The 23,403-nt window shown below is 40.2% G+C and overlaps 1 protein-coding gene and 1 pseudogene across 2 annotated transcripts; one reads left to right on the forward strand and one right to left on the reverse strand.

Moving 5' to 3' along the window:
• Window positions 1-2,136: 2,136 nt before the first annotated feature.
• On the forward strand, window positions 2,137-8,929 carry LOC143621673 (mechanosensitive ion channel protein 1, mitochondrial-like; annotated as a pseudogene). The gene is made up of 8 exons (XR_013151577.1): window positions 2,137-2,260; window positions 2,305-2,694; window positions 6,553-7,042; window positions 7,114-7,389; window positions 7,487-7,587; window positions 7,688-7,888; window positions 8,399-8,620; window positions 8,703-8,929. The product of XR_013151577.1 is annotated as a mechanosensitive ion channel protein 1, mitochondrial-like (transcript).
• A 10,860-nt stretch (window positions 8,930-19,789) lies between these two features.
• On the reverse strand, window positions 19,790-22,404 carry LOC143621780 (protein GRAVITROPIC IN THE LIGHT 1-like). The gene is made up of 3 exons (XM_077093101.1): window positions 22,367-22,404; window positions 21,467-21,523; window positions 19,790-21,279 (listed from the first exon to the last, which is right to left on the reverse strand). The coding sequence occupies exon 3, from the start codon at window positions 21,216-21,218 to the stop codon at window positions 19,950-19,952; it is 1,269 nt and encodes a 422-aa protein (XP_076949216.1). The 5' UTR covers window positions 21,219-21,279; window positions 21,467-21,523; window positions 22,367-22,404; the 3' UTR covers window positions 19,790-19,949.
• Between the last annotated feature and the right edge of the window lie 999 nt (window positions 22,405-23,403).

Below are 23,403 nucleotides of genomic sequence, written 5' to 3' on the forward strand. Positions count from 1 at the left end.
GTATACAAGGCAATGTTTTGAAATCTGGCCCGAACCGGGACCCGCTACAAACACCAGGCCGGTTATGAGGTAAAAATTAGCATATCTGGCGTTTGGAACGGAACCTCCGTCCGTTTTGAACACTGGCCCGTACTTGAAAATGTTTTGCTGACCCTACACCTTGAGACCAGTTTGACGTTATGGTTATACCCGGACTAAACCCCTTAAAATTTAATCACCCACCCACGATCCTTTATTTCCATGCCAAACTGACCCCATTTTCACCTCCAAACATATTTTTTTTAGTTTAGCGTGGGCTTCATTTATTTAATCTTAATTGGTTTCAAAACAAAGCAACTCGCTAAATATATTAAATTATACAAATATTAATAGCTATATATATAGTTGTAGTAATAGCTCGTCAAAGCGGGGCCAACCAGCTACTTGGTAGAAGCTCTTGTGTCTTAGAAAGGAGGTCAAGGGTTTAAATTTGGGCATGGTTAAATCACAACCACACTAATATTACTCCTAAACCTACATCTACATCATCGTTTAATATGGTATATTTGAACCTTCAAACCTTATAATAAGGGATGCCATTATGTACAACCTTGGTACCACTTGCGTCTATGCCGGAAGTCCTTAGAAATTATCACATAAGTAGCCAAGTAGTGAATACCTTATAATACTATATGTATACAATTTAATTAAATTATTAATAAAGCTTAAATTATGAATCAAGTTTGAAACTTTACTTATGAGTCGAGCTTGAACTCGGAATCTGTTAAGTTAAACACGCCTAACTCGAGCTTAGAGGGGTTTGCACTAGGCTCGTTAAGGATGAAGACTCACCTAAAAAAATGTAAGGAGGGGATTAACATGAACTTAGACAATAGAAAAATGCCCTTGTAATAATTGCTTACTACAATAATCAAATATAAATTGAAGTAAAACTAATACGTGAGGGCTTAGTTTATGCTACCCACGACAGTTACGGTTGTTAATATGTTGTTAAGGGTTTTTTTATCACCATTTTATATTGGTTGAATGTAAACTATCATTTTGGTTAGAAGTTACACTTTTAACCATGACAACAATATTAAAATTGGTAATTTGCATTACTAGGCAGGGCGATTAAGCTAGTTGTGACTTCCGTCTTGATGACTGAAGAATTAGGTCCTTGAAGGGACTCACCTAGGTAACAATATTATTTGACCTTGAATTATATTTGACATTTAAGTTCATCATTGGTGTTAGCATATTAATCGTCTCTATTGCGGGTTACACGTACCATTGTGCCGAGATTATGTTCGACTTTGAAAATGTAGAAAACCTAAAATATTAAATCTAAGTAAATAAGGCATATGAGGATTGGGTGGGCGTTGGGTTAGGATGACAACCGTCAATTGAATTCTTCTTTCTAGTTGCGAAATACTTTTCTTATGTAAGTCATAGTCTAATACTTCTCTTTATCATTTTCTTTAATTATTTAGCAATGCGTATTGGTTTGGTTGTCACCGCCTCTAGTACTTTGAATTTAAAGAATGACTCCCGAATATCATGGTATTACAATCAATAGAATATTATAAAAAACAAAATACGAGTCACGAGTAGTTTATCAAACTAACCACGACGATGCGTTTGATTACCAAATGCATTGAACCAGTTAGTTTTACAAAATACTAACCGGAATGGTTAGTTTGATTGGTCAACTAGTCGTTACGAGTAGATCCTGGTAAACGACTAGTTTACATTCACCATACGCGTATTATATTTGTAATTAAATCGTCTCGATAAGTTTACCTGGTAAACATTACGTATACAAGTAGTTTATATGTAGTTAACTCGTCGTGACTAGTTTACCTTGTTTATATTCCCGATACGAGTATTTAATTAGTAATTAACTCGTCCTGATAAGTTTACCTGATTTACATTACCCATACGAGTAGTTTATAGGTAGTTAATCGTTGTGTCTAGTTTACCTTGTTTACATTCCTATACGAGTAGTTAATTAGTAACTAACTCGTCTTGGCTAGTTTAACGTAACAATATACTCGTCTCATTACTTTATAGTCTAAACTAGTTGTTACAATGTTGTTTTGAAGTTGTTGGGTTTATATAAACGTCATGTTCCTGTTGTTCTGAGCCCGCACATCAATGGAGGAGGAAATTGATAATATTGTAGTTTGTTATGGCGGAAAGTGGGAAGAAACAAAAGGAGTTACCGAGTATGTCCCGTTTGATTGTGGGCGGCAAGATGTATCTCTATCTTTGAGGTTCGGTATTGTGAGTTTATAGATTTTGTTACTAGTTGTTTTAAAATAGGTCATGTTAAACGATTATCTCATAAGTTCTGTAATTACTCATATCCGATGGATATACACGACGACTATGGCATGATGTTTTTTCTAAAATGTGCTAATGGAAGACCAAATGAAGTTGTTTATGTCTACGTTGTTGAGCATGACAATGGAGACTTTGCAAAACAAAGTTTGATGTTGAATGAGTTACTTAAAAACGAAAATGAAACGTGGAAATTGGTGGGGTTTGTTCCGGACTTGAATATACCTTTGTCATCAAATGAATATGAATATTTTGGTCGATACAATATCAATGAAAAAGATAGTGAGCCTTCGGTCTCTAACAAATCCCTTTTAGATACGGAGATATTCATTGAAGTTGAAGAACCGCCCCTTCCGGTAGTTACAAAAGATGGTTTTTCAAAAGGCGAGAAAAAAAGCTTGTGTTCGTCTTCACATCCTATTATAGACAAAGTGTTTAAAAACAAAGAAGCGTTTTTAAACACGACAAATTAACTACCTATAAACTAATCGTATGGGTAATGGAATCAGATAAACATATCAGGACGAGTTAATTATTAATAAAATACTCGTATCAGGAAATGTAAACAAGGTAAACTAGTCACGACAAGTTAACTACATATAAACTACTCGTATGCGTAATGTTTACCAGGTAAACTTATCGAGACAAGTTATTACAAATAAAAATACTCGTATGGTGAATGTAAACTAGTCGTTGACCATGATTTACTCGTCACGACTAGTTGACCAATCAGACTAACCATTCCGGTTAATATTTTGTAAAACTAACCGGTTCGATGCATTTGGTAATCAAACGCATTGTCGTGGTTAGTTTGATAAACTATTCGTGACTCGTAAAGTTTTAGAATCTACTCTTTGCGACTAAAAGACTTCTTATTTACTCGTGGGCGTTTATTACGAGGCTTTAAACTTATTTAATATTTACAAGTAGATGATTAGTGAAACTGGTCGTTACGGTTAGTTTATAGACACGTGGCAAGTTTTAATTGGTTATACAAACTACTCGTAGGTAATCATAAACTAATCGTCACGCTAGTTTATAATACCTATTTTAGGAATTTGTTGGAAATGACACATAAAACCTGAAAAAAGTATTCATAAACGCTTATTTTGAGAATTTTTCCATGGTTTAAACATAAGAACTCCCTTTTTAAATGCAGAAGCTTCTATCAAGTGGTTGGTCCACTTGGATCCAATTATTACTACAATTATAACTATTAATATTGATATTATTTAATATCTTTAATTAGTAGCTTGTTTTAAACTAACCAAAACGAATCAAGTTCATCCTAAACTAAAATTTATGTGTGGAGGCGTCAAAGAGATGTGAGAAAACCGGATTATGTGTTCAAACCGGTTCGGGTTTGTAACCGGTAGTTTGACAAGAAAGGGTTGAAGCAAGCCGATATATAACCAGCTCAGTTCGGGTATAACAATTTCAAACCAATATCGACTTTCAAGGTGTAGGGTTACAAAAACATTTTCAAGCACATGCAAGTTTGGGGATTTTTTTATAAAATGGGGTATATATGAGATTCCTAATAACTTGGGGGCTGACGTTTTTTTTAATCACAAATAGGGTAGTATGTTTTAATAGTGGCGAATAAGAAATTTAGTATAAGTGTGTAAGAGACTGTAAGAGGGTTGTCTGGTGAGGGAATGTTATTTGTATTTGATAGTGACGAATAAGTTTAATTTCTTTTAATAGTGGTGAATAAAGTTAATTTCGTTTGATAGTGGCGAGTAAAAGTGAGGTGACATGGCCAGGTACCGTTAGAACTTAGTACTAACGAATAACCTTAATATCTCTTGATATTGGCGAACAAGAGGCTAGGCTCTGCTTGTATTCTGCAGACTGCTTATATTTCATAAAATACTTTAAATTTTTTTAGTATTGTTATACAATAATAAAACCTAAGTGTGAGACCGCAAAATGGTTCTAGTTAGTGGAGGATTTTAAAGTTCGTATGGTACGTCGGATAGTGTTCTTAATTATATATCTCTTTCATCTTAAAGACGCTAGTGTGGTTGGTAACTTGGTATATATATATACTCGTGAGCTAAACTCTTAGGCTATGCGTAACGGCCGACAAATATGGGCGACTTTGATTGAACCCCCCCCCCACACACACGATAAACGGGCCGAAAAGGGAGGGGAGTGAGTATTACTCGCCCACGTTTATTATTATTATATTCCATATGACCGTTGTAACGGTCATCAAATTAAAAAATAACAAAATTAATTAAAACAATATAAATATATATATAGGGTAAGGATCCTAAGAGAACCCTTTGTAAACTGAGAACTTTAAGAACCATTTTGGACCACTAAAAACACCTTTAAAAAAATCATAAAACAAAAAATAATAAAAATTTAAAAAAAGTAAAAAAACCAAAATTCTTATATTTCATTCCGGTTTCATTAAAAAAAATTTAAAAAAAATAGAAAAAGCGTCGTAATATACACATATGTATAATTTTATAAAATCTTTAGTTACGTAATATACACATATGTACCGTATCATTTATCTTAAATTATACACATGTGTAAAAAAAACATGTAAATGTACATATATGTATATATTATACATATGTGTATATAATTTAGCTAAATCGAGTTTTTTTTATGAAACCGAGATGATAAAATAAGAATTTTGGTTTTTTAACTTTTTTGATTTTTGTGTTTTTTTTTAATTTTATGATTTTTTTTTTATTTTTGGGTTTTTTGTGGTCCAAAATGGTTCTCATAATTCTCAATTTCAAAAAGGTTCTCTCATGATCCTGATCCTATATATTATATATATATATATATACAAATAAAATTCTCTTATCTGACAGCCCTCTTACATTCTCTTGCATACATATACTAAATTTCTTATTCGCCACCATAAAAAAGTTCTACCCAATTTGTGATTAAAAAACAAAGCCAGCTCCGCAAGTGATTAGGTACATACCCCACTTGCTTTTGAACCCGTGTATTACACGAGATTTGTCAAATTATAAAAATAAATAAAATTCGTTAATTCAGTTGTGATTATCAAAACACTTATGAATTAATTTAACGTAGACTTAATGGAAAAAACAAACGAGGTCAGCAAAAAATAATAAATAACGATTTTGAAAACGTCGGGTGTTAATTTGTGGGAATTAAAAAAATGTACTAAAGTTGCATAGTTGGTCAAACATCGGGTATGGAATTGACACTTAATTCAATAATAAATAATATTCATTCTATGTTACAACCCAATTGATATAATAGTTTTGACCCATGACCCATAAATATTTAAAATGAATGAGCTGAGATATTAGAAATTATAATAAATGTTGGTTTGATACATAAGCTTCAGCATTTTCTTTTATTAATATAGTAAGATTTCTAAAAAAAATTTCCAAATTGGTTCTAAAGTCTAACCAAGTTCAACGAAATAGTTGGTGTTAAAGTTGGGTTCGAATTGGCTTGTCCTCTAGGGGCAAAGATGTACATATATTATTTTAAGAATTCGTGCAAACTTGGGTTTGATGTTTCCCATTAAGATTGACATCTTTACAGTAAATTGTACCGAAAACAATATTATAATATACAAGTAGAATATATATTAAGGAATCAATATTATGCTCACATCCTATTGGTGGACATAAAATTTTTCACATGCAGATTTAATTTTGTTGTCACGTCATTCATGTTTACCCTACAATACACTTTGTTGTTCCATTTTCTTGTTGCATGATCGTGTTTATATTTGGGTATATTATTATTATTATTATTATTATTTTTATACTTCGTGTTCCATTGTCTTCTTGCTACTCTAACCAACCCCTCCCATTTTCTCGATGCCGTGACACGCAAAAACCGGTGAGATTTTATAATGCTTTAATGTTGTTACTTATTTTGTATATACTATAATTATTGTAAGGTAATCTTACTAAATATAAACCTAAATCTTCGGATAAAACAACAGATCTGTGTTGTTTAGCAAGAAATCTACACTTTACTTGGGTTTATGTCTAGATTCTATCATAAAAGTAACGTTATTATAACTTATAAGTGTGCTAATGTTAGTAGGTTTTTTCTTTTTCCTAATTTATCTTCGGAGAAAACAACAGTAAAATCGTAAAACAACTCATTAACAAAAACGGAAAACCTTTTATTAATTGCCCAAGACTCCAAAACCAGCTCCACCATATTTATTGGTGAGTAAATCTTTTTATTTCAATGCTTTGAGCTGATTAGTTTTATTATGTCCGTCTTTCACCTGCATAGGCCGTGACTATTCAACCGGTAGAAGCACCCGAAGTAACAACAATACGGAGACAGTATCATCACCTACACTATCTAACTTTCATCATCTTCGGACTACTTCTCATCTTCTAGGAACAACATATGTCTTGAATCATCGGTTCTACTCATCGTCTGTCGGTAATGATCATGGTGGTGCCGGGAGTGATTTGGTTCATAAAATCAAGGAAGCTTTCGGAGAAATCACTCCTCGTGTACAACACTTACTCGACGCACATCGTGATGCTATTGTTCCCGTTGCTTGGACCATGGCCGGAACCTTTGTAGCATGGGCCACACTACCAACAATCTTTCGAAGATTACACAAGTACTCCACCGATGAAATAGGACCATCGTGGGCTCCCGTGCCTTATGAGAAAAGCGTTTGGGGCGCATTACAAGATCCTGTCAGATACCTCATGGTCTTCACGTCATTTTTACAAATGTTAGTTAGTAAATTGTTTCTGTCTACCTTTAAAAGTTGTTATTAGTTTTAACTTATATTCGTGTTTTTAGAGGGCTGATGGTAGCACCAACAACAATTCTATCACACTTCACTGAACCTGTTTGGAAGGGCGCAGCTATTTATCTCATTGATATGGTTTTTGCAAGGATGGAAAACAAATCTTTTCACACGCAGTTGGGCTATGAAACTTTCTAAGGATATTGATCGTTATAAGTTGTCGAAATTGGACAAGTTATCTTCTGGTTCCTTGTTGATATTTGGTGGCATGCTTTTTAATAATTCCTTTGGGGTACTAGCACCTGTTCAGTATGTTCTAACCGCTGGAGGTAATTACTTATGGTGCCTTGTCACACATATATATGCATTTAATAATCTTTTTTTGAAATCTAACAAGCATTGTCTTCTGCTCTTTGATCTTTGCAGCTGCTCTAACTGCTTTCGCTTCTGTAAACATTGTTCGCGATGTGTTGGGTGGCTTAAATGTACATTCTCGGGAGCTGTTTTCGGTTGGTGATACGATACAAGTATGCCAATAACCTTCTTTTGTTCTTTTTAGTTTGATAATGTTACTTGTTATGGGCAGTTGCGCGCTTTGATTCTTTTTCTCATCTCGTTTTCTTGCAGATTCGATATCTAGAAGGTGAAGTTTTAGAGATAGGACTCACAACTACCACATTACTTCTTGATGAAAGTCTTCCTCCTAATTTGTCCCAAATTCATGGTTTAATTCAAAGGTGCGGCATTCATTCAATCAAACTTTTAAGTTTAACTGTCACATTCTACTGTCTGAAACAAAATGTTTTTCACCATGATAACAAATCACCAGTATGCCATTACTTCATTTATCTTGATGAACAAGGCTTTTAAACGAACACGAACGGACAGAGCATGTTCGTGTAACTTTAAATGAACAAACAATCAGATCCAACAATGAATGAACAGGGTTTTCTTGCTCGTCTGTTCGTTTTTTTTAGAAAATGAAAAATGACCTTGTTTGTTCATTAACATAATAAAGAAAAACGTTTCACATAAACGAAAATAACCAGTTAAAAACCATGTGTTTGTTAAAACTAGACTAATGGACCAAAAAATTTGTAAATGAATATATTAAGGAACCCCCCGGAACGAACTCAAACAATCGTATATGAACGAGCATAAACAAACTTAAATAAACGAACGAGACATGCATTCATATTCGTTCATTTAACTGTATGAATAAATTGTTTGTCCATGTTCGTTCGTTTATAATATATAAACTAAATTCCACCAAACGGTTCTGTTCACTTATAGGCCTATTTATATACGGTTGAAACTCTTTGAATGTTCTGTTTTTAGGCTTTTTTGATTACATCAAAACCTTTATTTCGGGACATGGTATCCACAATAACTTTGCAAGTTGATGATATTGAGAAAACCCGACAAGTATCTGAGGAAATCATGAGTATGATGAAGTCCCATGCCAATGTTTTCACGGGAGAAATGCAGTCATATTGCAACCACAGTGCGGTAGGAAGACACCGGTTAGAGCTTACATTTGGATGCACCCTAAAACACTTCGTATGTATATCTGACTTTTTTGTTATGAACTGTTCGTATATGAATGCGTTCGCTTATAGTAACACACTATTTGAAATTGTAGAAAGAAGAGAGGTTTGTTGGAATAGAGCAGGATGTTATTCGACAGTCTCGTGAGATAATGAAGAAACATGGTGCCACTGTGATAAAAGTTGTTCCATCTATCTGCAATGATGACTGGAACTGAAGGGGTTAAGGCTTTCTTTTTTGGAGTGACTCAAATACTTATAAGTATGGTTGAAGAATACTTATTTAATATGGCTGTTATATAGTAGATTGTGAGTTTTGGACCCTTTGCTATGCTTGTACTCTTTTTCGGATTCCTCGGGTGGGTTTGGGTTGAAACATTCAAGCTTTTTATTTATAGCTTAAACATCTTGATTTAGCCAGCTTTTTCTAGATAAGACATCCAATGTAATTTTGGATATGTGGTAGCCTGGTTGGGTTGTGCTTTTATGGTTTTGGGCTCAAACAAAAACTGAAATTTTAGATTTTTGGTGTTAGAAACGAGTCGTTTTCGGTTTTATGTATGGCTGGTGCGGTTTTTGGCTCAAAACTGAATATATTTGGTTTTTATGCATGATTTTAGTAAACTTAATGGTTTTTTATTTTACTTAACTGGCTTGGTTTTGTTTGGTTATGGCGTTTTAAGTAGGCTTTAAATGTTTGTGTTCTGATAAAAAATTGACTAAAAACAATGAATTTGGCTTTGGTGCTTTTTTTTTTGTTAAAGTTGTTAATAAGTTTAGGTCTAGAACTTTTTGCCCAAAGATAATGAATAAGACCCCAAACCTAAAATAACAAACATTCATTTGCTATAACCACCACCTCCTATCTAATAAACCACATTCCCACAATATGCAGTAAACATCAAACTAAGAAATTTTGGTTGCGCTTTGTTATCCACAATCTTTAACCAAAATTTAAAGCATGCATCGTCTATGCAGTAAACAACTTTTGACAAAACAAACTCATAAACTCTCTCTTTCTCTCCTTGTTCACGGCCATAATACTAACTAGTTGTTTCCGTCAACTAGTGTAGAGGTTGATCCAAGATAACTAGCAATAGTTAGTGTGTTGTTAGATCCGGTCAAGGGACCTACAGTAGAGTTGTAGGATATGTTTATAAGTTTGTAAAGATTGAGTGAATAAGTGAATAATGATATATATAATATTTTTGATTTTTTTAATTAAACGGTCAAATACCCCTTGGGGTAGGGCCCACCCCTTTTTCCTCATTTAGCGCCCACCGTTCTGACCACCTTCCTTCATCGTGCCCCGCCACCAAGGGCGCCCCTTGGTGGTGTTCCACGCCCAAAGGCGTCCATCATTGTCCTCCACCGCGCCCATAGAGGAAGGTCTTAATAAATTGGTTCTAAACTTTTGACTCAAAACACTGAATATCAGTGATTAACCCAATAACATGCATTCAAACAATAGTAAATATTTGTGTCATTAACCCGATAGCGTGCATTCACGCTTGGTACGGTTTTAGTTAAAAACAAAAAAAAAACAAACAACCAACCCGTTGGTTGTTCACCTATTCGTCTGAGTCGGTTGAACTTCAATTCGGGTGGGTTTGTCAGCTAATTCGGTTTCGCATAAGTTAACTCCTCTGGCATGCATTTAATTAATTTAGAACCTCTTTCTTTAGCTAGATTGTTAAAAATAAATTATAATTATAACATTCGTAACGATAATGAATATTAATTATGTTTTCCTTAATTATGATGCAAAACAATCTTCATTGTTAATGAAGAGGTACCCCCTTCTCAGTGACGAGCTCACGGTGTCTGTTTTGCAGGTCATCAGAAGAACCATCTTTGCCGGACCTAACCCCTCGTGGGAAACATCTATTTAACCCCCAGATTATCCGTAATCTGCCCGGGGTCGATTAGTGTTTCTTCATTGGCGCCATCCGTGCATAAAAGCTAGAACTAATTTATTCAGTTTTTTCAAAACCTCCGAAAAGATGGTTAAGGTTACTCCGTTGCCAAAGCCAGCGAATGACCAAGAAACCCCGGTAACCACAACCCCAGCTACTGGGGGGAACACCGGCGAATACACACATTTTACGAACACTACCCTGGTTACCCAAGTCGGGGCAAGTGCAGTAAATTTTACGAACACTACCCCGGTTACCCGAGCCGGGGCAAGTGCAGTAAACAATCCTCCCCTGGGATTCATTGATACCCAGGTGGAAAGACAACAGACGAGGCCCCCCCGCCAAACACTTGAACAAGTTAAAGCGTGGGCGGAAAAACGTCAAAGGGAATTCCAAGCTGAGTTGGATGAATGCTTGCGTTCACTCCAACAGGCTGACGAATTCGGAAGCACTCAACAGCTCAACATGAGCAATGAGTGCGAGTACTTGGACGATGATTCGGAGGAATCCGACACCGACGCAAACCCTCGCCATAGGGCGAAAGGAAAGCGTAAGGAAACGGACTTCCAACCGAGAAGGAATTTTGGAGAAACCTTCAAACCAAAAAACGCGGGTGGACACCCACGTGACTTCTCTAAAACCTTCAGACCAACTGCTGCAAATGCGGGAACCTCCAAGTTTGCAAGGGACATTGCGGAAGCAATCGCCCCAAGAAGTGCCAAACAGATGTCAAACATCGGCACCTATGATGGTATATCTGACCCAGACGATCATTTGAACAGATTCATAGCGGGGGCAACCGTCAGCAACTGGACGGAACCCACGTGGTGTTATATGTTCCAGATGACGCTGGTTGGGGCAGCCAGAGCGTGGTTCGACCGTCTACCGGTCCACCACATCTACGATTGGGCAGACTTCCAACAGAAGTTTAGCCAACACTTCAGCCAACAAAGAAAGTATACCGAAGAGCAATGGACAATCCTCAATTGCATTCGAGAGGAAGATGAATCTTTGCTAGACTTCATCACTTGCTTCAACTCAAAGAAGCTAAGTCTGGGTAATATTAGCGAAGATCTTGTTCGCGCTGCTTTCATCCAGGGCACAAAAGACCCAGAGCTCATCCGCACCTTAACGGGTAAAGATGGCATGCCATCCACATGGGATGCCATCATGACAGCAGCTAAACGCTTCGCGGAAACGGAAAAGCAACTGGGTAGAGATCTTCCCCAAAGCACAAACCTATACACCCAGAAAACAAGAGAAAACAATGTCCTTACCGCCCGACTAAACAAAAAAAGGAAGCTAGGCATTTGGCAGTCAAGGGTAAACTTTGACACTTCATCCGGCTCGCACCCTCGGTTAGGCGGAAAGGATAACATGTAGTCTTCGAACCGGAAATCCAGATGGACGCCACTCACCAAAAGCGTCACCGAGATATTCGCCACCGAGAGACTCCCATGGCCAAAGGCTCCAATAATCCGAGAGCGTCACAACGCTGATCAGAGCAAATTCTGTGACTTCCACAGGACAAGAGGCCACAACACCGAGGAATGCGTAGACTTGAATGACATCGTCGAAGCATTTGTCAGAGATGGGACGCTCACGCACCTCGTGGCGTAATGAACGCTGAGCATAATGCGTGTAGAACCCCAGTTGGGGAAAACACGAATAAAACTGCAGCTTCAATATCGGATACTACATACTGCGTAAACAACGAGATTTCGAACCAAGTGCATATCGGCTCGAAAGGCTCGATGACACTCACAAGAACATGGAATGGAGCTCAATTACACAGTCTGCATGTAGATCAATTCCAAACTTGTAAAAGAAAAAGGCCCAGAGCCACTTCTAATGGAAATGATTCTCCTTATCACATTGACGCTGATGGTCTTACATTTATGCTTAATGAGCTTTCCACACTGATATGCCGGTCTTCACCGCATACATAAGTGAGAAAACAAGTCGTTGCATGTGGAAGGCTGCAAAACCCGCATAAACACAAAAAACGGCAAACCTTCACGCAGGTCAGTCATAGGTGAAGTTTGGTCATCCCACTAAATGAAAGTGCCGGTCCTACCCGCACAAATCATGATAGAGGAAACCGAACCTATTGACAACCGCGCGTGGAACGGTTAATTTATTCAAAACACTGATATGCCGGTTTTCACCGCATAAATAAGTGTGAAGAAATCGTTGCGTGTGGAAGGCGGCAAAACCCGCATAAACACAAAAAACGGCAAACCTTCACGCAGGTCAGTCATAGGTGAAGTTCGGTCATCCCACTAAATGAAGTGCCGGGCCTAACCGCACAAATCATGATAGAGGAAACGGAACTTTAACCTATTGACAACCGCGCGTCGAAAGGTTAACTTATTCAGAACACTTAGAAAATATCTTCAAGGAAAAAATGAGGAAAACCTCCACGCAGGTCAGATTGAGGTAAAGTTTAGCCATCCAACTAAGTGCAAGTGACGGTCTTACCCGCATAATCACGAAAGAGGAAGGAAAACTTTAACCTATTATCGGCCACGTTAATGGGTTAACTTATTTAAAGTACTTAAGAAATTGCTAAGTTAAACTGAAGTATGCACAAGCGAATCATATATTGTTTATGCGGCAAAACAAGTGCCAAATTAAACTATAATATGCATGAGCAAGTCATAACGTTTATAAAGCAAGTCATCCAGTGAAAGTAGCGGTCTTACCCGCACAAAGATTTATATTTCATAATAATTCAAGTATTACAAGAATGGCCGGGTATCTACCCGCCTCGCCTACAAGAATATAAATCTATACAATGTAAACCTATGTGCCCTGCTTGCGGTGCGCGCATATAATGTATATATGTGTGAACCCTCGGGTGGGCAAAAGTAAAATTGCATTAATTTTGACGTTATTTTACTAATTTTGTGAAAATAACGTTAAAAGTGATAGAAGGTTAATCAGGCATCATGTAGTGGCGTTGATAGCCGAAAGACAAGGGTACATGCACCAATCAGCCGGCGTCCCGATGATTGAGTGCTATGTGCCTTATGTAATATGTCCAAGGCTTGATGCAAAACTACTATCGAGCCGGGGGTCTCACCGGAAGCAGCCTCTCTATCCCCATGGGGTAGAGGTAAGGCTGTCTACATCTTACCCTCCTCAGACCCTACCATAGCTTTGCTATTGGTGGGATATACTGAGTACGATGATGATGATGATGACAATGTAAACCTATCCTAACAGTGGGAAGGGATCTAAAGGTTCAAGCTTCAGGACCACTCCCTCCAAACCCACTTGTACCCGCACCATCAGTTGGCTGTGGCGGTTCAAGGAAGGTCTTAAGAATGGTTAGCCCATCATCAGCAGCAGCAACTTCGTTCACCTTCTCCACCACCGGATGCGCGAAGGTGGCATATTGGTTCACTGCTTGGTCATATACGGCTTCAGTATCCACATCATATAAAGGGAAGTTGGAAGGCGGGATGCCCTTCTCAACGAACCCTAGACCAAGCAGGAAGCCAGCCTTTTCTCCATTCTCATGAGAAGCGTTGAGGGCTGCGCTCATGGCATCGTCATATGATGTGTCCGTGAAGACCCGATGCACAACCTACAAAACAAAATACAAGTATCAAAACCTTTTCTAAGAATAAAGAAAAGCATGAAGACATTATGAAGCTAAGCTTACCTGCGACAACGCTTCTCGTAGAAGCCATTCCTTGGTAACCAGAGCTTCCTGGAGGGAAGCTTGAGCTTGGTTACGGGCGCGTTCGGCTTCACTTTTGTTAAGGTTGGCAGGCAACACTTCTTTAGCCGCAGCCTCTTCGACGCCTTTAAGCTTACGCTCAGTATGGTCAAGCACGCCCCTCTGGTCCAAGATCTCTTGGAGCTTCTTGGCGTCTTCCATGGCCAAGACATCATAAGCCTGTTGGAGCCTCTCTAATTTGGCTTTAAGTTCCTCATTCTCGAGGCGTAGAGGCTCAACAACAGCTTCAGCCTTGGTGGCCCTCTCAGTTGCGTTTCGTGCAGTTTCCTTAGCCAGCCGAAGCTGTTCGTTAACAGCTTGGGCAGCCTTGGAACGGGCCTCGAGACGGGCCTGAACTTCAACCTCAAGGGCCTTGAAGGCCTTCTCCTTCTCCGCAGCAACAGCGGAGAGCCTCCTATTCTCCTTTCGGACAGCCCGCGCCTGAGCTACTTCTTGGATCCGAGCTACCTTTAACTTGTCGTTTTCACGACAAAGCAGCTCGACGCGCGGCTGCATCCGGGCTAGGAGAATCCGGAGCTCATTTGTCAACCTACCCTCCTGGTAGCTTGACATTGCGTCCCCCAGCGCACCAGCGGGGGCGGCGTGGCGCGCCCATTCGACGCAGTCTACAGGCGTCCGAAGGGTGGTTCCCCGGCGGATGTTCCACCGCGGAACAAACACCTCATTCGAATTCGACACTGCAAAAACAAAAGGCAGTTAGGAAAAGATATATATATAAAAAAAAGAGGCCAAATTCACCCTACGCACCTGTAGGGTCGACAACAGGCCGGTAGCCACCGAACCCATCACCTGAACCTAACGGATATCCATCCAAGAGGTCAGGCAGATGGGAAGGAGGCACAGATTGGCTTGAAGCCCCAAACATACCTGCTAAACCGGCCGGGGGCGAGGTAGTTGCCGGCGCGGGAGGCACGGTCGAAGCCGCTGCGGTGGAAACCAACGGAGGTGAACTCACCAGAGGTGAACTCACAACCGTGGCCGCGGCTGCGGAAGAATCCACAGGATCACTCACCGCCGGCTCAGTGAAGGAATCAGTGAATATGGCACTGATAGCCGGCGGAGATGTCGTCACAGTTGAAACGGTTGGCTCAACTGGGTGAGCAACTGAACCAACTGAAGCAGGCGCAGTCGCCTGGGTCATCGCCTCAGGTAGGTTGACCAAACCTACCGTCATGGGTCCGGAGGTGCTCCTCCCCGCTCCACCCTGGAATGCGGTAGCATCCACGCCTGCACAAAGAAGATATAAGTATAATGGTGGAAAGCTATGCAGTTAAAGTAAAGGAAGATTATACTTATGGGTTTTCTTGAGCCTAAAGGTGCGAACAGGCGGGGACGAACCCGATGGAGCCGGCCTCTTCATACCGGTCACCTTCGTCGTCCTGGGCTGCTCGGAGGTGACAGTCGTCTCAGCCTCCGGAGCAGTGGTCTCAACACCACCTGGGTTCCCCGCCGCCTCCTCGCTCTCGGTCTCCGAGTTTGACCGGTTCCCCTGATCGGCGGTGGAGGCAACCTTCGCCTTGCCCTTTCCGCCAGCAGCCTTCTTCTTCCGCGTCAAGAAAGGACCGTCTGCGGATTCCTCATCAGAAGATGACAGAATTAGAGGAATTCCAGCAGAGGTTTCAGCATTGAGAGGTCGAGGGTTAAATAACTCTTTACCTGGCCGCGTGACGCTCAGAATCGGGTGGCCTGGCGGGTAGACCTCCACAAACCGATCCCTCGTTTGCTCCAGGATGGGCAACTCGTTCTCATCAAGAGCACAAGTACCCATCCGAGCTGGACCATCAGCCTCCCGCGGATGCAGGAGCGACTGCAAGTCATTCCCCTCTGAAGTAAAAAAAGAAACAGTTAGAAGAAAAACCTAAATCAACAAAGAAGACAGAGCATACCGTAAGGGATAGAGTTCAAACCGTATTCGAGGACAATGGGAACCTGTGGCGCTTCAGCCCCAGCATCCTTCCATACTCGGCTCATACCGAGCATCACCATCCCAGACTCCGAAAAGCGGTACACCGGAGTCTGGATCCGGGAGATCTTGGCAAACCATTCCGCCTCCTGGTAGTTGGGGGCGTGAAGGGCGGGGAGTGCTCTCCCATTCTTAAACGTCATCGCAAGGGGGACGACGCGAGCGGAGATATAGAAAAACTCCCGCTTCCACGACCGAAGACTGCGCTCGGTAGCGCAGATCTTCAAACCCTTGATCCGATTAACCAACGTATACCACCCCTGGATGCACCTCCAAGAATAGAAGGTCATCAGGCGGTCAACATGGGGCTCCACACCCAGAATGAGACACACTCACTCGAAATGGCGGATCTTGGCGATCGCCATTGGGTGTACCTCAGTCAGATGCACACCGTGTCTCTCCAGAACACGGTATACAAACTTCGTCAATGGGAACCTGAGATTCCCATAGATGAAGAATGCAGCATACACCCCTATTTTGCCCTTGGGGGCAACGTACACCGTCTGGTGTGGCTCCGGAAACTCAGGCTCGAACGGCTCGAGCATGAACTTCCGGATGATGTACTGATAAAGCTCGGTGGGAAGAGCACACTGGCATTCGCCAGCAGTGCTCTTATCGTCTTTATCAGACGTAGACGTTGGGATCTCGACGTACACGTCAGGTTCCTCGGCGGCAGCCTCAAAATCGTGAGTAGAAGACATGGTTTGGAAGTAAAGAAGAACGATTTCAGGAGAATGCTTGGCAGAAAGTTAAGAGTATTCGCCGGAAATCGTTTAGAAGAAGAAGAGAAAAGTGAAAGTGTGGATTAAGATGCACCCTCTCCCCCTTTATATACTCATCGCAATAAATGCGATGAATTTAATGCAGAAGAGAGAGAAATCACAGGTGCAATGAAACTATGACACGTGGCAAAAACCAAGCTGGCAACAACTGTTGAAAGGACGCATGCCATAAATTTCGTGGCCACGCGCCCGAAAACTCGCGCTCACGCGCCTGGAAAAGCGTCTGGAATGACCATATACTGTCACGTCGCCATAACTTCCTGCACGTCCTGAAACTGTCAGAAGCGACCGTCGGACTACACTAACGTCCCTTCAACAGTTTGGACTGTTCTTATCCTTTCACCAACTCTTCGAATTTCAAAAGATTCAAAAAGATTCAAAAATAAGCGGGAATATACCCCTTACCTCGGCGACCAAGTAACTATAAGACGGGTGCGGGTACAGTGTCAAGGCAAAACCCTTTACATACTTAGCACCCGCAGGGAATTGTAGCCAGGAATACCTTGGAAGTAAAGTAACTATAAGACGAGTGCGGGTACAGTGTCAAGGCGAAACCCTTCACATACCTAGCACTCCGCAGGGAATTGAAACCAAGAAGGATCTTCTGGGCCATGCTTGCGGAAACGGAAATAACATCCCCGCATAGCGGGAACGTCGAGAACTAGATTGTTTGAAGCTCCAAGATGGAATTGGTTGTTTAAACATAATTGATCACTATGTTCAAAACTACCAAAACCTCATGGAGAATCTACACAAGTGGAACTCAACGCTCCTGACTTGCGAGGAGGTTACAGACCTACCCGCATCACACCCAAAGATCAAGCAGAAAAGTCGGGAATTTCTGCACGTGACATTAGGACTTTCGCGGGAAGAATCCCCATGGAAAACCTTAAAACTAAACCCTTTTCAAAACCCTGTGCTTAAGTCCAAAAGTTCACCTCACTTATTAACAATTCATGAGAAGAACATTGGACTGGGGGGACTTGAAGAGGTAGGTCCCAGCAGAGCCCAGTTGGACCCGCAAGACTCACCTCAAAGAGGGACGTCTGCGCAGTTGAACCCGCAAGACTCACCTTCAACAGGGACGTCTGCGCAGAAACCAACTGGGCCCGCAGGACCCACCATGCTCAGAGACGTGACGTCCTTACGCGCAGTACGCAAGCTGTTCCCGCAGGAAAAGCCTCCCAATGGTGAAGTACTCCGCCTGTTCCCGCAGCTGCGGATACAAGCCATTAGGGAAGGCTACCTGCGCAGCAAGGCTACACGCACAAGGCACTTAACTCTTAAATAATTCAGTAATGTCACCTGAAGGAGTGAGCAAGCCGGGAACACTCCCGCACAAAGCCGGGAAAAATCCCGCCCAAATAAGCCAATCCGTACGATACTGGAGGATCTTTTGTACTGTACCTGACGAGGTATGGACAAAAGATCTGACCGAAGATACGACAGCTCACTGACAACAGTATGACGAGCAGTACGCTCTTGTACTGTATGTCACTATTAGCCGCTGCCTACTCACCAACCTGTCGGAGGACGTGCATAGCCTGCAGTTGGTGGAACAAGAATAGTACACAGCCGGCCTGGTCACTATCAGCCGCTGCCTACCCACCAACCACCAGCATGGCATGTGCGTAGCCCACAGTTAGAGGTGCACAAATCGGTTTTTTTAAAAAAACCGGTTCGGTTATTAACCGGACCGGTTTTTTTTTGCCCGGAAAAAAACCGGTTCGGTTAATAACCGGACCGGTTAATAACCGGTTTTTGTATGTCAAAACCCTAACCGGTCTAACCGGTTAGGACCGGTTTAGAAACCGGTTAGAACCGGTTAATAACCGGTTAACCGGTTTTTTTTTTTAAAATAACCGGTTAATAACCGGTTTTTTTCATAATAACCGGTTTTAAAAAAAACCGGTTTTTCCATTAACCGGTTCGTTAACCGGTTTTGGATCTAAAACTTGTAACCGAAATACGAACCGGCGGTTTGTAAACCGGTCAAACCGGTTTTTAAAAAACCGGTTTACGTAAAAACCGGTTTCCGGTTTAAACCGGCAAACCGGTTCCCCAACCGGTTTTTTTGACCATCTCTACCCACAGTTGGCAGAACAGGAACACTATTCAACCGGCTGTACCTGCTTGGAAACCTACCTTCGGCTATAAATACTCCAACACTTTGGAATGGTATCATCTTATCTCATATCTCATATCTCATATCTTGATATATTACCTGATATCTGCTCTAGTCATTCTCTTAATATACACTTATATTCAAGAGCAATCTAGTCTGATTCTCACGCCGGAGGGTGGTCACAAGGAGGTACCCCCCCCTTCTCAGTGACGAGCTCACGGTGTCTGTTTTGCAGGTAATCAGAAGAACCATCTTTGCCGGACCTAACCCCTCGTGGGAAACATCTATTTAACCCCCAGATTATCCGTAATCTGCCCGGGGTCGATTAGTGTTTCTTCAGTTAACCTATCGCTAGAGTAGGTTTTAACTTATTAATGCTCTTCATCACGTTTCATAGGAATCATTACTTCTTATTATCATGTCAACTTTTCATCAATCTAATTCCATTCTCTCTTACGTTTTTTTATATTCATTTATGTTTTGTCCTTTTTTTTAAACTGAGTGAGTCGAGATGCTAACCGTCTGTATTGATTTTGACACTTCACGCCTTAACCATCATCGCGGACCAATAGGTCAATGTCATGAGAAAAGAGCAAATTTAAATTAAGGTTCTATTTGTTTAGAAATTAACTTTAATAGGGAGGCAACTAAACAATACAACACATAACAATTTAATTTTCATTCATAATATAACCAGTTGGTTTTTACACCACATACATTAAAACAGACAATATAACACGCATAAAACACATTCACATTTCATCATACTACCAATATGAAAACCACCAACAACCGATAGCCGCGTTCTCTATTCAACCTCCTTGATCCCGGTCAGGTAAACCCGACACTGAACGACACTTCCACCTATCCCAAAACCAGGCATCACCATCAACCCCACTTTCGGCTTCTCACTGTTCTCATCCACAACAAAATTCTTCACCACACTTTCCATATAAACTTCTGAAAACTCACTTCCTTTACTCACTTGAAATACCTTGATTTCCGGGTCAAACGCGTGAGCCAAACGGTGCAAAAGCCATATAGCTTTCGCTAACTTCAGAAACGCCAAATAAAACGGTGTCCTCGGGTGACCACCACCCATTATATAGTTTCTATGATCCAAATTACCAAAAAAAGAAGCCTCCATCTTCGGGTGGACCACGAGTATATACTTGCTCCTACAAAATTTCCCAAAATCTGAGTCCGGGTTTTGTCCGACGGAATCAAGTGGGTCCATTTCGCGTAAAGTGAGATACTGCTGAAAAAAGTTGTCTTTATTAGTGTTCGACTCGTTTTCAGATTTTAAACCAAAGTGTTGTTGGAACCCACTGAACATCTTTTGACAAATATGATACTCAAACGCGTATTTCTTGTGGGCCCGTTTTGCGTAAACGACATCGGGTTCGATCGAATTTGCAGCTGCATCAAGATCCCAACCAGCAGCTTTCATCATGTTGATCAAAGGTTTTGAGAAATCATGAATCGCCTTTGAAGCAATTTCAACCGTTGACTTAAACAGCTCAGGGGTCAAATCTGTAGAAAATGTTTCACTTTCACCCTCCGACTCCTTGGAAGATGATGACGATAAGCCCCTGAGTTTTAGATTCTTTTCCAATTTTGCCTTCTTTTGAGTTGCTTCTTGAATATGTTGCTGTAATTGAACAATTTCAGAGTCTTTATTGTGGATTTCCGATTGAAATTTCTTTACCATAACTTCATATGTTTTCAACAGACTTTGCTGCTCTTGAATTTCAGCAGCCAATCGGGAATCTTGAGGGGAAATATACGTGGGACGCGGGTTGTTTTCTCTGTAAAAATGTTTAAGTTCAGAGAGCTTTTTAAGTTCTGAAATCACGAGTTTATCTGCAGCTTGGATTTTTTCAGGATCGTAAGGTGTGTGAGCGGTTTGCAGGCGGATATAAGCTGACTTTAGTGATGAAATGTTTGTGAATATTTTTGAAACTAAAGCTTCAACAGCTTCTGGATTCTGGTTTGCAGCTTCTTCCATAGGTTGAGGATGGACCTTCTGGTTACTGCTGTCACGATTTTGGGAGTCTTTTGCTCCACCAAGTTGCATAGCTACTTAATATAAACGGGTTGTTAAGTGGATCCCCCGCCCGATTATGAACTGTGACAGTCTGAAACGGAATTATTGCATGAACAGATATAAAAGACAATCATACAAAATATAAGCCCGAAAAAGAAAAAAAGGAACACCTTTTGATACTACATCTCAAAGCCTCAAACTAATCAAGATCTATACGCAGAGACTTGTTTAATTTGAGATAAAGGCTACAAATAACATACGTTATTTATGTTACATACCTACAAATTCCAGAAACTGGTAATTGGATTCGTCCAGCACTCATAATAAAATTCAACCTAAAAATAGAAAAAGTTACGTAGTCAAGTGCCTCTAATATTTCATCAAATATTTGTAGTATTCAGCAAATAACTTAAAATAAAGTGAACCATACGCATTAATCCAGCCTGATCAAAATAGATTGGTCCCTTTGAACCTAGTCAAATTTACTTATTTTAAAAATTCAAACTCAATCAAACAATAAGGGAAAGTTAACGTAATTTAATTATTCTACTTGATTCTCACAGTTACATCATAGTGTAATTACACTATACTATAATTACACTACTTGATTCTCACAGTTAGCACGTAATTTAATTTGTATTTGATCCCTCAAATTTGAAGTACAAGAACTAGCATATCAACATATAAACAGAAAAACGAAAAAAAAAAACCAATATCTTGGTAACAACTAAATCAAGCTTCTTTTTTCATGCGAACAAGTAGCAACTTTTATAGTAACTTTCAGACAATTCAAACCATCAAAATGACTAACTGGAAAACAGATCGGATCTACAAAATCAGGCATCCTTCATCTATATATGCAAATCACTAAACAACACAGTAGCAGTTATTCTACTGGAAGAAAACTAATAACAACCTTTCAAATAATATTGTAAAGATGTAACTGTTTATCTCCCTTTCAAAGTCATTATCAATCTCTCTTTCAAGTGAAATTGATCATGACTGTATAATAATAATAATAATAATAATCCCTAGATCCACCACCGATCCCAAAACGCAAGCCATAATTCGTACAAATACTACAACTTATTAAGTATGGATTTGGAATCATGTTGAAAATGAACAAAATGAAACAATTGTTACAGTCAAAGAAAACTGCAAAATAATAATAATAATACCTAATTGAAGAACTGCCGGAGAAGTAATGAGTACATGCTAATTATTGTTTTGTTATTCGAAATAAGACGACGAGATTTGAGGGTGGATAGAAGAACCCTAGGACAAAGAGAGAGAGAGAAAGCAACACAGAGGAATCTTTGTTGCTTCATTTATATTCAGATTATAATTTAATTCATTTTATTTTTTTATGTTTTATAAAAAAATTTTATTTTTGTTATTGGGCTTTCTTTTGATAGACTGGGCCGATCGGAAATAACTGGGACTAGAGATAACATATCGGGTTTTTCTAATACCCGGTTTCGGATGTGGAACCAGTTCGAGTATCACCGGGTATTGGAAAAACTCGGTTTCAATTTTCGGGTATTACCGGTACAAATCGGGTTCGATTCTGGGTACGGGTTTTGGTACTGAAATGCATATCATATTCATACTCTACGGTAGAGGTGCACAAATCGGGCTTTTTAAATACCCGGGTTCGGGTATGACCGGGTATTGGTAATAATCGGGTCGGGTTCGGGTCGGGTATTGTCTCTAAAAACCATACCCTATGCATCGGGTTCGGGTAGGGTATAGAACCGGGTATTCTAAAACCGGGTATTTGAATACCCTATTATCGGGTATTGAAAAACCCATATTTACGGGTTTTTTCGGGTTTTTTTCCAATATTTTTTTTGGTATAGATTGGATTTTTTTAAAAGTTTACACTTTTAGGGGTATTTTTCGGATATTTTTAAGGTGTTTTTCGGGTATATGAAATACCCGAAACCGGGTATTGGAAAACCCCGGTTCCGGGTTCGAGTATTACCGGGTACAAATCGGGTCTTCGGGTATTACCGGGTACAAATCGGGTCCGGTTCGAGTTCGGGTTTTAGTGCCAAAATGCATACCCTATCTGTACCCTACGGGTAGGGTCGGGTACGGGTTCGGGTATTAAATATCCGGGTATTAAAAAAACCGGTTCCGGGTTTTTATTTCGGGTCCGGTTCCGGGTTCGGGTTTTTTGTGCACCTCTACTCTATGGGTAGGATCGGGTACG

The sequence above is a fragment of the Bidens hawaiensis genome, unplaced genomic scaffold (genome assembly GCF_021521415.1).
Source record: "Bidens hawaiensis isolate Kalapana, Puna unplaced genomic scaffold, B.hawaiensis_p1.1 tig00002935_1, whole genome shotgun sequence".
NCBI lineage: Eukaryota > Viridiplantae > Streptophyta > Magnoliopsida > Asterales > Asteraceae > Bidens > Bidens hawaiensis.

Bases quoted from the DNA above. Each gene is read 5' to 3' on its own strand.
- LOC143621780 (XM_077093101.1), bottom strand. From the start codon at position 21,218: ATGCAACTTGGTGGAGCAAAAGACTCCCAAAATCGTGACAGCAGTAAC.